The sequence below is a fragment of the Chelonoidis abingdonii genome, chromosome 9 (assembly GCF_003597395.2).
Source record: "Chelonoidis abingdonii isolate Lonesome George chromosome 9, CheloAbing_2.0, whole genome shotgun sequence".
In the NCBI taxonomy this organism is placed as follows: Eukaryota; Metazoa; Chordata; order Testudines; family Testudinidae; genus Chelonoidis; species Chelonoidis abingdonii.
This window is the reverse complement of record NC_133777.1, coordinates 77,476,853-77,490,646: the sequence shown is the minus strand read 5'-3', so window position 1 is coordinate 77,490,646 and position 13,794 is coordinate 77,476,853. Positions and strand designations below refer to the sequence as shown.

The following is a 13,794-nucleotide window of genomic DNA, read 5'->3' as shown; positions in this document are numbered from 1 at the left end:
GTTTGTTACAGGAGTGAGTGGGTGAGATTCTGTGGCCTGCATTGTGCAGGAGGTCAGACTAGACGATCATAATGGTCCCTTCTGACTTTAAAGTCTATGAGTCTATGAGATCGGGGTGGGCAAACTACAGCCCACAGGCCAGACCCGGCCTCTCAGGGCTTTTAATCCAGCCCGTGGGATTGCCCCGTGGCGCCACAGGCCCCGTGCCATTCTCAGAAGCGGCTGTCACCACTTCCCTGCAGGCCCCCGGGTGGGGAGGGGGCAGAGATCTCCATGTGTTGCCCTTGCCTCCTGGCACCACCCCCCGCAGCTCCCACTGGCCGGGAACGGGGAATCACGGCCAATGGGAGCTTTGGGAGAGGTACCTGAAGGCGCGGCAAGGGCATCATGGAGCCCTCCACACCCTCTCCTCCCCCACCCACCCCAGGGGCCACAGCACTTCCTGGAGTGGCGCGGTGTGGGGCCAGGGCAGGCATGCAGGCAGCCTGACCTGGCCCCAGTGCATGCCGCTGCCACCCCGAAGCCAGGTCAGAGACATCCTCCCCTTGCCCTCTCCAGCTAAGGTGGGAAGGGATGGGATGGGGAGAGTGTGGAGTCTCAGGCTAGGGGTGGGGTCATGCGGGAGGTGGTCACAGAGGTTACTCCCCTGACCCCCAACTTCTCTCCCCACCCTCCGCAAAAAAAAATTTCCCCACCAGTTGCTGTCCCGTCAAGGTAAGCAGCTGGCACACCGGGACACTTTGTTTATTTAGGTTTACCTCCGTACCTGAGGATGCTTGAGGTAAACAAACCATCTCGGCCCCCAGTGGCTTATCTTGATGGCCTGGGAGCCAAAGTATGCTGACCCCTGAATTATAGGGTCGTCTTATGAATGGATTATAAACATTTTCCATTTTTACTTATCCATCTTGGGGGGGGGTCAGCTTATAAATGAACCAGCTTATGATCGAGTACTCCACGCTGATTAGGCCTCAACTGGAGTATTGTGTCCACTTCTGGATGCCAAATTTTAGGAATGATGTGGACAAATTGGAGAAAGTCCAGAGAAGAGCAACAAAAATTATTAAAGGTCTAGAAAACATTACCTAGGAGGGAAGATTGAAAAAATAGGGTTTATTTAGTCTGGAGAACAGAAGACTGAGAGGGGACATGACAACTAGAGCCCTGCACAGATATAAAATTTGTATCCACATCCAAGCCGCGATCCACAAAAATAGTCTGCAGATATTCACATCCGCAGATGCAGATATCCACAGATATAAAACAGATATCCATGGGTTTTTGCAGGGCTCTAATAACAGCTTTCAAGTACATAAAAGGTTAACAAGGAAGAGAGAGAAAATTCTTCTTAACTTCTGAGGATAGGACAAGCAGCAATGGGCTTAAATTGCAGCAAGAGAGGCTTAGGATGGACATTAGGAAAAACTGTCCGTCAAAGTGGTTAAGCATTGTCATAAATTACATAGGCAGGTTGTAGAATCTCCATCACTGGAGATTTTTAAGAGCAGGTTAGATAAACACCTATCAAACAGCTATCAAATGGCTGGGCACACTGTGCATATGCTGAGAGACCTGAAGCCCACCAAAAATCTTATCTATTGGATATTTGCATTTCCAACATATATAACTGAATGTGGTGTTTAAATCTTCTCAATGGAGCCAGGTCCTGAGTGGTGTTTAGCACCATTCACGATCAGCTTTTCTGAAAGATCAGCAGCAGGCTACAAAAATGCATTTCATCACTCTTTTCAAATCAGAATTTATCAAACTACTATAAACGTACAGATAACAAAAAGTATAACAACTTATCATACCAGGGTGGTCAAGGAGTTTCTTTTCATATAGAGTCTCTCCAGGTATTGCAGACCCTCATCTTTCAATAATTCCAAAGGAAAATTATGCAGATTTCGATAATTTAAGAACAAGTTCTTGTGCCTTTCCAGCTTTGCCTCAGAGATCGTTTTACAAAGTTCTGATGCCATTGTTGACTTTGTCGCAACCTTCACATTAGAGCTCTACATCTTCTGAATGCACATCCATTTCTAAAGAGAAAGCAAGAAAAGGAAAACATTGTAGCAATGAGATACTCAATACAACTAACGTTAACAACATGGAGTAAGGAACACAAGCCAAAATAGGGAAAGAACAGGCTGAAGACTATTTAGATAAGTTAGATTATATTCAAGTTGGCAGGGCCTGATGAAATTCTTACTATAGTACTTAAGGAACTACCTGAAGCAATCTCAGAATCATTAGCACTTACTGTCAAGAAGTCATGAAGGATGGGTGAGGTCCCAGAGGACTGGAGAAGGGTAAACATAGTACCTAAATTTATAAAGGGGAACAAAGAGCACCTGGGGAATTATAGACCTGTAAGCCTAACTTTGAGACCTGGAAAGATATTGGAACAAATTATTAAACAATCAATTTGAAAGTACCAAGGGGATAACAGAGTTAAAGGGAATAGCCAGCATGGATTTCTCAAGAACAAATCATGTCAATCCAACCAAATTTTCATTGACAGGGTTCATGCCTAGTGAATGTGGGGAAGAAGTAGATGTGATATAACTGCATTTTGGTAAGACTTTTGACACAGGTTATGTCTACCCAGCAACTAGACACCGGACATTGGCCTGTGCCAGCTGACTGGGGCTTGTGGGGCTGTTTAATTGCTTTGTAGGAGCCTATGGGGTGGGAAGGTCCCTGAGTCCAGACTCCACCCCGAGCCCAAGTCTACATTGAAATGAAACAGCCCTGCAGCCCAGGCCCCACAAGCCCGAGTTGGCCAGCATGGGCTAGCCACAGAATTTTCTTTGTTGTGTAGACATACCCACAGTCCCACATGACATTCTCATAAGCAAAATAAGGAAATGTGGTTTAGATGAAACAATTATAAAGTAGATGAAAAACTGATTTAAATACTGTACTCAAAGAGTAATTATCAATGCTTTCTATCAAGCTGGGAGGACATAGCTAGTGGGGTTCTGCAGGGGTGGATGGGGATGAATGGGTGTATGGGGAATGGGAGGTGCTATATGGCCGGGAGGGGATGAATGGGTCGGGGGGGTGGGGGAGGTGCTGCTTGGCCAGGTGGGAGGATGAATGGGTCTATGGTGGGCAGGAGGTGCTGCATGTCTGGGGGAGGAGGGGGCGGGAGATGAATGGGTCTATGGGGGAGATGCTGCACATCTGGGTTGGGGGATGAATGGGTGTATGGGAGTAGGAAAGCAAAGTTCTTCAGTAAGGAAGGGAAAATCAAATCCAACTACAAAATGAGAAGTAACTGCGTAGGTGTTAGTACTGCTGAAAAGGGTCTGAGGGTTATAGTAGACACAAATTTAATATGAGTCAACAACATGACACACTTGCAAAAAAGGCTAACATTCTGACATGTATTAGGAGTGTTGTATATAAGGCACAGGAGAGAACTGTCCCACTCTACTCAGCACTGGTGAGGTCTCAGCTGGAGTACTGTGTCCAATTCTGGGTGCCACATTTTAGGAAAGATGTAAAGAAATCGGAGAGTCCAGAAGATAGCAACAAAAATGATAGAAGGTTTAAAAAAACTTGACCTATGAGGAAAGGTAAAAAAAAAAAATACACTTCAGATTTGAAAAAGAAAAAAAAAAAGTAGAAAATGAAAAGTGCTAAGGTAACAAAACTAAAAATCAATCTAAGCCTCAACTCCCACAGACTTCATTTTACTTCTGCTCTATAGTGTTAACGAACAGAATTCTGTTTATGCCTCCGCCTACAGTGGGATACTATCTTGACTAGCACTGCTATAAATAAGAATTTGTTAAACAAAAAACAAAAACAAAAAAAAACAGGTATTAAGAGTATTGATTAGGAGCCTAACACAGGAAGTCTATTCAATGGTCTATTCTGCCAATGTGCCAGGGACTTAGGCAGACAAGTTTACATTCATAATGAAAGAACAGACCAGGGAGCTAACCGTTCCTATCTACCAACAATATTTTCTGTTTGCTCTCTTAACTTTTTCTTGATGGAGACATTTTTAACCACAAGTAGTCCTGGAAGATGACCAGCTACCCAGAAATCAATGTGAACCTTATCTATTGAACAGTAATTGTTGTAAATACAAGCTTGTATCTCAGATAAGACTAAGACTCCTTGTATAGATCAAACTATCTTTTATCAGTTTCAGTAATGCTCTTGAGCTCCAGAACAAGCATTCATAAACAGTCCATATTCTTCTGTAGAGTTAGATAACTATCTTCTTTGTAGGCCATTCAGAAATGCTAACCACAGCTCAGACATAACATCTCTCACACACTTCAGTGGCCTTCACCTCTAACTCAGCAGAATGAGTTACCCTCAGGTCAGTTCTGAAAGAGTCATAACCTGTGTTCCCTGTAAGTTGTTTGCCAGCACGGCTGCCCAGGAAACATTCAAATACCGCCCAGCTGATAAGGAGAGCATGCACAGCCAGCAGCACATGTTCAGGTGTCCCACGCACCATGCTGCTCCGTCATGTAGCTGCTCCTGGGACCCTCTTGCTGGCTGTGTGTGGACTGATGGGGGGGTACTGAGGTCAGGATGTCCCCCTTTCCCTGCCCCAGTGCAGAAGACCAGGGACACAGGCTGACTCAGGACTCTGAGCTGCTGCAGTGAACACTGAGTGAGTGCCTTTCTTAAAGAGACAGTGCACTGTTTCTGAGATTTCCCCAACAGCCAGTTCACACTCTCTCTCTCTCACTCACACCCACACAGTCTGTGTATCTCGCTAACACACACAGTGCCTTTCACATTCACCTCCCAGCACATACTTGTATTATTATTATTATTGTTGGTGTTTCTTCTTGGTATTTCCTGCAATGCACATATATTCTCTGTAATTTCATTCTTTCAAAGTGTCTTAATTTTAGTGTTTTGACTGGTCTATGCATTTCATAATTCTTATTTCTCATACATTTAAATTTAATTCTTTAAGTAGTGAATTCTAAAATGCCTAACTGTCCTGGATGGAGTAATTATCCCTATGGTAACTTTTGTAAAAATATTTATTATAATCTAAGTTCTTTGTTTCTACTGGTGGTGCACATTCCCACATACTTTGGTGCACATAAAATTTATTCTGCACATGGACGAAAAATTTAGAGGGAACATTAGTCATAACTATTTTATGGCTGTTCAGTTACCTGTTAAGTAAGACAGCATCAGTACAATTCCAAGTGAGCCAGCATCCACATCAGAAACAGCATTACTATAATTGTCAGTTCTTTGTGGACAGTCTTAGGGCATGTTTACACTGGCAGAGTTACAGCCCCGGGAGGTACAGCGCCGCTCAGAGCACTGAATGGAAACCACTGTTGTGCGTTCACACTGTCAAGTGCCTGCGCAATAGAGTGCTCACACTTGCGGCACTTGCAGAGGTATTCGGAGCGGTGCACTCTGGCCAGCTATCCATCTGCTGCTAAGAGTTGTGGGGAGGCAGAGGGAGTCGCGGGGCATCCTAGGTCTTGTCCCACTGCCCCGTGATGCACTGCTTTGCATGCCAGCAATCCCTGTGCTTCCATCCACATTTGGTGCCAACTTTCAATGGTTTGTGTACTATGCACCCTGCCTCTTTGGGCTGCAAGAATGGATATCGAACTGTTGACCAGTACGCTGCTCACTCTGACCAACACGTCATGAGTGACAGTGAAGTTATTCCTTAAACTACAAAGGCAAGAGGAGTGCGATTTTGATCTCACCACACGTAGTAGCTATGACAGGAGATTGCTTGTGGTATTCAGGGAGGTGCTGAGCATAGTGGATCGTTGCTTTTTTTGGGCTCAGGAAACAAGCACTGAGTGGTGAGATCACATCATGATGCACATCTGGGATGACAAGCAGTGGCTGCAGAACTTTCAGATGAGGAAAGCCACATTCACAGGACTGTGTGATGAGCTCACCTCAGCACTGCGGCGCAAGGACTCAATAATGAGAGCAGCTCTGTCACTGGAGAAATGCGTGGCGATTGCACTGTGGGAGCTGGCTATTCCAGACTACCACCAATTAGTCGCTAACCAGTTCGGACTGAGACAGACTACCGTTGGACTCATGTTGATGGAAGTCTGCAGGGCCATTAATCACATCCTGCTCCAAAAGACTGACTCTGGGCAACGTGCATAACATTGTAGACGGCTTTGCACAAATGGGCTTCCCTAACTGCGGAAGGGCAATAGATGGCATGCATATTCCAATTCTGGCACCAGACCACCTAGCCACCGAGTACATTAATCGCAAGGGGTACTTCTCAATGGTTCACCAGGTGCTTGTGGATCACTGTGAGCATTTCACAGACATTAGCGCATGCTGGTCTGGAAAAGTGCATGACACATGCATCTTTCAGAATGCTGGCTTGTTCAGGAAGCTGAAAGCAGGGACTTTCTTCCTGGACCAGAAGATCACCGTAGGGGAAGTCGAAACGCCCATTATGATCCTGGGAGACTCCGCCTATCCCTTAATGCTGTGGCTTATGAAGCCATACCCAGGGCAACCTGACAGCAGCAAGGAGCAGTTTAGTAACAGGCTGAGCAAATGCAGAATGTCTGTTGAGTGTGCTTTTGGTCATTTAAAAGCCCACTAGCACTGCCTCTATGAGAAGCTGAACCTGGCCGATGACTATATTCCTATGCTTATAGCCACAGGCTGTGTGCTCCATATTTGTGAAGGGAAGGGTGAAAATTTCACTCAGGGCTGGACTCAGCACCTGGAGGCTGAATCTGAACAGCCAGAGACCAGGGCTATTACAGGGGCACAGCATGGGGCTATAAGCATCAGCGATGCTTTGAGGCAGCAATTTTAAGCCGAAAGCCACTAATATTTGTTGCTATGCTTGGGAGTGCAGTGTTTGTATTGCTAGGAGGTGATTGGTGCAGACAATGCAATATGCGAGTTTAACATAATTGTATATTGCTTTGCAGGGCTCTTTTTGCTTTTAATTAATAGAATAAAGATGGCTTACAAACCAACACAGTTCTTTTATTAAAAAACAACAACTGGAGGAGAGAGTCAAACCAAAAAAACCATCAGCCGTGAGGGGAATGGGGGAAGGGAAGGTCCCAGGAGGAGGCAGGTCCCGGGATGGCTAAAGATTTGTGTATGTCCAGGGATCATATCCAATATCCTTTGGAGTACAGTGCAGTGGGGCCAAACTTCAGCAGGTCCAAACTGTACTTCAGCAGGGCCAAACTGCAGAGGGATGGGTGAGAGTGCAGTGGGTAGTGGGAGTCTGCAGTGCTGGATTGTGAGGGGGGAGGAGTGGAATGCTGCGGGTATAGACTGGAGTCAGGAGGTTGGTAAGAGTGTGTTGGCGGAGTCTGGGGGGAGCATGGGAAAGATTTTTGCGACAGCGGCTGTGGGGAAGGGCGGGTGCGAAGCTGCTTGGTTTGCAGAGCTAGTATCGCCTGGAGTGTGTCTGCTTAGTGCTCCATAACCTTTAAGAGCCGCTCTGTAGTTTCATTCCGGCGTGCCGTGTTCTCCTTTCCGTCCCTCTTCTCGCTGTCTTGCCCCTCCTTCATTTCCTGTTTCTCGGTGGCGGAGTGCACCATAACATCATGCAAAAAGTCCTCCTTAGCTCTTCTGGGCCGCTTTCTAATTCTGCACAGCCATTCAGCTGCCAATAACAAAGAGGGAGGCTGGGCTCCCAAGGTCATCTCTGTGAAGTTTAAACACAACATTTTACAGAAGCACTATTGTTTGCAACACAAAGAACACCGATCGATTCAGTGATTTAAAACACAGCCAGTACTCACACACCAGTCACTAACTGGCTGACCTCAGGCAAGCACACATGAGCCACAAGATCCCCAAAATGGTGAGCAGCCGCAGGGGCAGGGTAAATCACTCTTCCCGGACCCTGCTATACACTGGGTGCGTAGCTCTTGGGGAGAGCCAGCAATATGGGGGAGCCTGATAATCATTCCTGTCCCCACATTTTCCACAGAATGTGATCATTATGGAAGATATCTCGCTGCTGAGGGTGAGCAGGCAATCAAGGGAGGGTCTTCTCCAAGACTGCGGCCTCCACCATGGCCCCTTCCACCGTGGCCCCTATGCAGCTCACCTGTGTGCAGCAATGGTCCATCCCCATCCCCACCCCCACCCCGGGACAGCACAGTAGTGCAGGAAAGTTACCATTAGTGGGGCAAGAAACAAAGCAGCTCTGTCAGAGAACCCGCAGCAGCAGATTGCCCAGTATCTCCACGAGAGTTCCTGGAGATCTCGGAGGGAAATTCCCATGAAGTGAGAGAGTCAATCAACAGCCTATTTTGCTACTGAGATTAGGCACGCGTGGGAGACAAGCCTGCATTCTACAACCCTTCTGCCCCCAACAACTCGCTTCAGCGATTCCCAAAATCAAATTCACTTACCAGGGGCCTCCTCTCCTGCTTGCACTTCACCAACTTCCAATAGCTGAGACTGGCTAGCCTCTTCTGGGGTAGAAAAGAACTCCTAGCTGCATGCATCTCTGACCTCAGAGTCATCCTCTTCCTTTGGGTCCCCCTCCTCATCCAAGATTTCCTCCTCTTGGCTCCGTTCACTTTCCACTGGCATGCAAGCCATTGAAGTATCCACAGTGGTCTTCACAGTGGAGGTGGAGTTGCCGCTGAGTATTGCGTCCAGTTCTTTGTAGAACCGGTGCAGCACCGGAGCAGTGGTTTGCATCCTACACCTTGTTGTGTGCATTCTGCAGGTCCTTCACTTTGATCCTGAACTGCAGTGTGTCCCGGTCATGGCCCCTTTCTGTCATGCATCGTGAAATCTGTCTGTAGGTATCATAATTCCTATGGCTGGAGCGCAGCTGGGACTGGACAACCTCCTTTTCCCAAACGCTGATGAGGTCCAGCAGCTCGGCATTGCTCCAAGCAGGGGATCAGGCTGTTACGTGGAGCAGACACGGCCACCTGGAAAGATGTGCTGAGACCACTGCACACATCACCGAGCAAACAGGAAGGGGACTTTCAAAATTCCAAAGAAATTTACGGAGTGGGGATGACGGTTGGTCACCTGAGGGCAGGGCAGTAGAGTTCAAACCGATGACCAGAGGCAAGAACAGTCATTGTGGGACACCTCCTGGAGGCCAACTGCAGCGCTTGTAATCGACCACGGTGTCTACACTGGCACCGTAGTGCTCCAGCCCCGGTGCAGAAAGCTGCACGCCTCATTGGGGTGGTTTTTTTTAAAGCGCTGCAACTGTGCAGTTTCTGCGCACTAAGTGGCTTGGCAGTGTGTACACCTCGGAGTTACAGTGCAGAAAGCTGCTTTACTGTGCAGAAACTTGCGAGGGTAGACAGGGCCTTAGACAAATGAAAACAGAGACAATTGCCCTCACCTCTAGAGAGAGTCAGTAAGACAATATATAAGGGAAGGTCACATTTCTAGTGCCTAGGCTTTCCCAGTTCAGTGGATAGGTGGCTTCATTCTCCGGGACTCTAAACCAAGCATGTCACATCAACATACATTTTTTTCTCTTAAAAAAAGCATAATAAACTCTCACGTGATGTACTGAGAGAATATTTATGAGTATTATTATAACAGCATGTTCCCTGTTACAAGACATGACCATAGAATGCTCACTATCAAAAGTAGCCATGACTGATGCAGAACAAAAAGGTTAATGCACGTCTTAAATATCTCAGACCGTAGATTCCACTTTTCTACTGTATTATGTACATTTCTGAAAGCATGAATTGGCTTGTAATGTGGATTTCTTACAAGCACCAAAGACACAAAAGCATCCAAAAACAGTCTGAAATCTTTTGCAACATGCCATCCAGATGTTCTTTACTGAAAGCTGAAATTATGGAAAACTACACAACTGAGACTCAACATCCCCAGTGGACCAAATGTAACCCTGCCATAAGCAGGCTGGTGAGTTCAATAGGAGTTTTGGGTACTTATGCCAGAGAAGAGTTTGATCCACTGTGTTTGGGTTCCCACTTCCAAGGTCAACTACATACACTTTCCCACTCCCAGCAGCCAGATGGTTCATCACTAAATACCCCCCTTTCAAAGCACTGAGACTGAGTTCAGTAACTGATGGCATGAGAGCACAGGCCACAGAGAAAGAGGTGGCTATTCCAGTCCTACATGGAGGTTACGAGTGGAGTTCTGGAAAACCAGTTGCTTCTACATCACTGGTGAAAGGGGAGAATGAATGGGATAATGGGGAACTGGGGGCTGCTGTTTCATAGGGTGGGGGGACTGGGTGCATGGATGTACTATGAGAAGAACCAACCAGGAAAAGGCTGTATCACCAGGAGGTTGGGAAGATGAATAGATGAAGTGGGGGGATTGGGAGATGTACTACTGGGTGAGGGGATGAATAGATCTATGGTGGAGGGAAGGAGAGATGTTGAATGGCTGGGTAGGAGAATGGGACGTGCTATATGGCTGGGTAGGGGAATGAATCAGTGTGTGATGGGGGATTGAGAAATGCTGCCTGGGGAAGATGAAGGAGTGTATGATGGGGGTCTGGGAGGTGAGTATAGCTGGGTGAGGGGATGAATGGGTGCATGGGGGGGTTGGGAGGTGCTGTGTAGAGAGATGAATGGGTGCATGAGGAGGTGATGGGATGGGACATGCTGTATGACTGCGTGGGAAATGAATCGCTATATAAGGGGCTTGGGAAGTGCTGTATGGCCAGGAGGGAGAGAGGGGAACAGGGTCTATGGGGAGAGATGCTGTATGGCCGGGGATGGGATGGGGTGGGGGATGAACAGAGTCTATGGGGAGGTAGCTGTATGGGGCGGGGCCCGATGAACGGTTCTAATGGGGGCGGTGCTGTTATGTGCGGGGGGGGGAAACAGGGTCCTAATGGAGGCCGGTGTCTGTATGGCCGGGGGGACGGGGGGGGGGGGAGAGGCAACAGGGGTCTATGGGGCGTGCTGTTACTGGCCCGATGGGGACGGCAGGGGACGGAACAGGGTCTCTGGGGTGGTGCTGTATGGGGGGGGGGGGGGGGTGGGAACAGGGTCTATGGGGCGGTGCTGTAATGGCCGGGGGGGGGAACGTTTTGGGGGCGGTGTGGCTGTATGGGGGGGGGGTAGGAACAGGGTCTCTTGGGGTGGCGGTGCTGTAGTGGCCGGGGGGGGGGGGGGGAGGAACGGTCTCTGGGCAGTGCTGTTGGCGGGGGGCGGTTGGAAACTGTCTCTGGCGTGATCTTGAGGCCGGCTGGGGGACAGGTCTGTATGGCGGGGTTGGGGGGGGGGGGGAACTGGGGAGCGGTGTGTTCGGGGGCGTCTTGGTGGGCAGGTGTTCGGGTGGGTAAAAGGTCGGGGCCGTGGGCGGGGGGAGGGGAACAGGTCTCTGCGGGCCGGTGCTGTATGGCCGGTGGAGGGAGGAAACGGTCTCGATGGGGGGTGGTCAGGCCTGGGGAGAAGGTGGGGGCGGTGATCGGGTGGGGGGGGGGGGAAACGGTTCTCTGGGGCGGTTGGCTGTATGCCGCGGGGAAGGAACAGGGTCTCTGCGGCTGATGGCGCGACGGAACGGTCGGGCTGTTAATGGCCCGGGGGGGAGGAAACAGGGTCTTCTGGGGGCGGTGCTGTATGGCCGGCGGGTCTGGGGAGACAGGTTCTCTGGGGCGGTGCTGTAGGCCGGGGGGAGGAACGAGGTCTACTGGGGGCGAGGCTGTATGGCGGGGCGCGGGGGAGGAACAGGGTCTCTGGGGCGGTGCTGTTGGCCGGCGGGGGAAGGAACAGGGTCTCTGGGGGCGGTGCTGTATGGCCGGGGGGTGGGGAGGAACAGGGTCTACTGGGGGCGGTGCTGTATGGCCGATGGGGGGGAAAGGGGGTCTAGGGGCGGTGTTCGGGGGTGGGGGCGGATCCTAGTCGGCGGTGGGGGAGGGGAACAGGGTCGTTATGGGGGCGGTGCTGCTCAGTCGGTCTGCGGGAAACGGGTCTATGGGGGCAGTGACTGTATGGGAGGGGGGGGAGGAACAGGGTCTATAGGGGGCGGTGCTGTATAGGCCGGGGGGGGAAGGTAACGGGTCTATTGGGGGGACTGGCTGTTATGGCCGGAGGGGGGGGGAGTCAGGGTCCTCTGGGGCGGTGCTGTATGGCCGGGGGGGGGGGGGGGACAGGGTCTAATGGGGGCCGGTGCTGTAATGGCCCCGGGGGGGGGAGGAACAGGGTCTCTGGGCGGTGCTGTATTGGCGCGGGGGATGCTGCCCGTTACGCCGCGCCCATCCCCGCAGCACGGCACGAGCCCCAGCACTGCAGTAGCGCCTGAGTAGAGGGGCCCGTGTGGGGAGCTGCTGCAGCCGCGAGGGAAGCAGCGGGCGAGGCGTTGGATATGTCGCGGGGGCCTCAGGCCACAGCCTCACGGAGCGGGTGGTCACTTACCTGCGCTCCCTCACGGGCGGGCGGGCGGGGCGGGCCTGCGGCCTTCGCTCTCAGCGCCGTCGCTGGGGAACAGGAACCCCGCCAGCGCTCCCTCCGGCCGGATCTCGCGAGAACTTGGACGCTCCCGCGCTCTGACTCCTCCTACGCCAGCGCTCGGGGGCTTGGCTGAAGGGGCCTAGGCGGGCGGGGTTGGCGGTGCCTGTGTAGCCTGACGTGTGCTGGGGGTCCGCCTGTCATTGCAATTCACTGCCCTACGTGCTGTATGTTCCTGAAAACATTCACCGTTGGGTTCCCTGGTTAAACCTTGTCTCCTTGATTTCCATGGGTCGAAACAACATTTTCCCCCGTTGATAAGAAATGTAGGGAAATGTACATCATTGGGCTCCGTGTGAGACTGTATTAAGCCTTGTCTGGGCTAGGATTAAGGTTTGGTGCTGCCACATGTTAGCAAATGTGTTGACCAGTGTGTTTAAATCACGTTCAACTTGTGGAGTTGGTCTGGAAGGACCCCTAGGCTTTAACTCTGCCAGTTTAGCCTGTTTTAAAGGTAGTGTGCCTTGTCTAGATTAAAATGAAAATGTGTTTCTTAGGCTGTGTTAAGCCTTAACACACATCACAGACTTAACTCCTAGTTTAGATAAGGCCTGATACGTTTGTAGATACCTGTGATGTATCCAGAACTCTTACAGTAGCATTTCACTCATACTCAGAATATTTAACATTGCTGGGTTAAGAGCCTTCAGAAAGCTGCCCTGTTTCTTTAAGAGAAGCCTTTGGAAGGGACATACCCTTAGCAAAACTCCCTTAAACTTCCATGGATTGGTTATCCTCTCATGACTGACAAGTCTAGAGCATTGTCTCTGTTTCTAATTGATTGGTCTTTTTATCCATCATTCACTGTATTCTGAGCTTTGTGGATATCAGGCTACTTTGAGAGAAGCATGAAAGAGATTTTTCTTGGTGCCATGAATTTTGACTTCTTTGTGATTAACATACTGTATAAATAAATGTACACAAAGCTAAAGATTTACACTGATGTTAAAAGTGCAACTCAACAGCAGCATTACGTGTTTGAATGGAACAGAAGTGAGAAACTAAGACAACAAAAAAAGAATGTAAGTGGATAATTCATTTACACTCTCAAGTTCATTTTTCCTTCCAGGAAGTTCGTTGGCTTTCTTATTCATTTTACTGGAAAGTAGTTACCTAATAAATGTGACCTTTAAAAAGGGTAATGATGAATTAAGTACTTTAATTGAAGGAATATCTCAATCATAGTTAGCAAAATAGATTGTGCTTATGACTAACCAGGGAAGTTGGGAGGTACGGCAAAACAGATATTCTCTTAAGGGCCAGTTGAGCAATTTTGTGAATCCTCAGTAAAGTTATTTTTGGGGATCATCCCCTCAATTTTTCCTTCTCCCTTTCTTCTTCTTCCTAT

At 49.3% G+C, this 13,794-nt stretch overlaps 2 protein-coding genes across 4 annotated transcripts in view; one reads left to right on the top strand and one right to left on the bottom strand.

Moving 5' to 3' along the window:
- The window catches only part of LRRC28 (leucine rich repeat containing 28), a 103,823-nt gene extending 91,331 nt beyond the window's left edge, over positions 1-12,492 (bottom strand). Inside the window, exons 1-3 of one of the 3 annotated variants that reach the window (XM_032783036.2) lie at positions 12,354-12,424; positions 9,386-9,481; positions 1,815-2,042 (exon numbers count right to left, since the gene is read on the bottom strand). In XM_032783036.2, coding sequence (XP_032638927.1) covers positions 1,815-1,982 — 168 coding nt within the window. In that variant the 5' untranslated portion in view covers positions 1,983-2,042; positions 9,386-9,481; positions 12,354-12,424. Of the gene's footprint in view, positions 1-1,814; positions 2,043-3,365; positions 3,568-9,385; positions 9,482-12,353 lie in introns of those variants that run through there. The other 2 variants (XM_032783035.2, XM_075069710.1) reach the window with 2 other exon arrangements.
- The window catches only part of TTC23 (tetratricopeptide repeat domain 23), a 68,643-nt gene continuing 65,295 nt past the window's right edge, over positions 10,447-13,794 (top strand). The window contains 1 exon segment of the mRNA XM_075069095.1: positions 10,447-10,492. Coding sequence (XP_074925196.1) covers positions 10,447-10,492 — 46 coding nt within the window.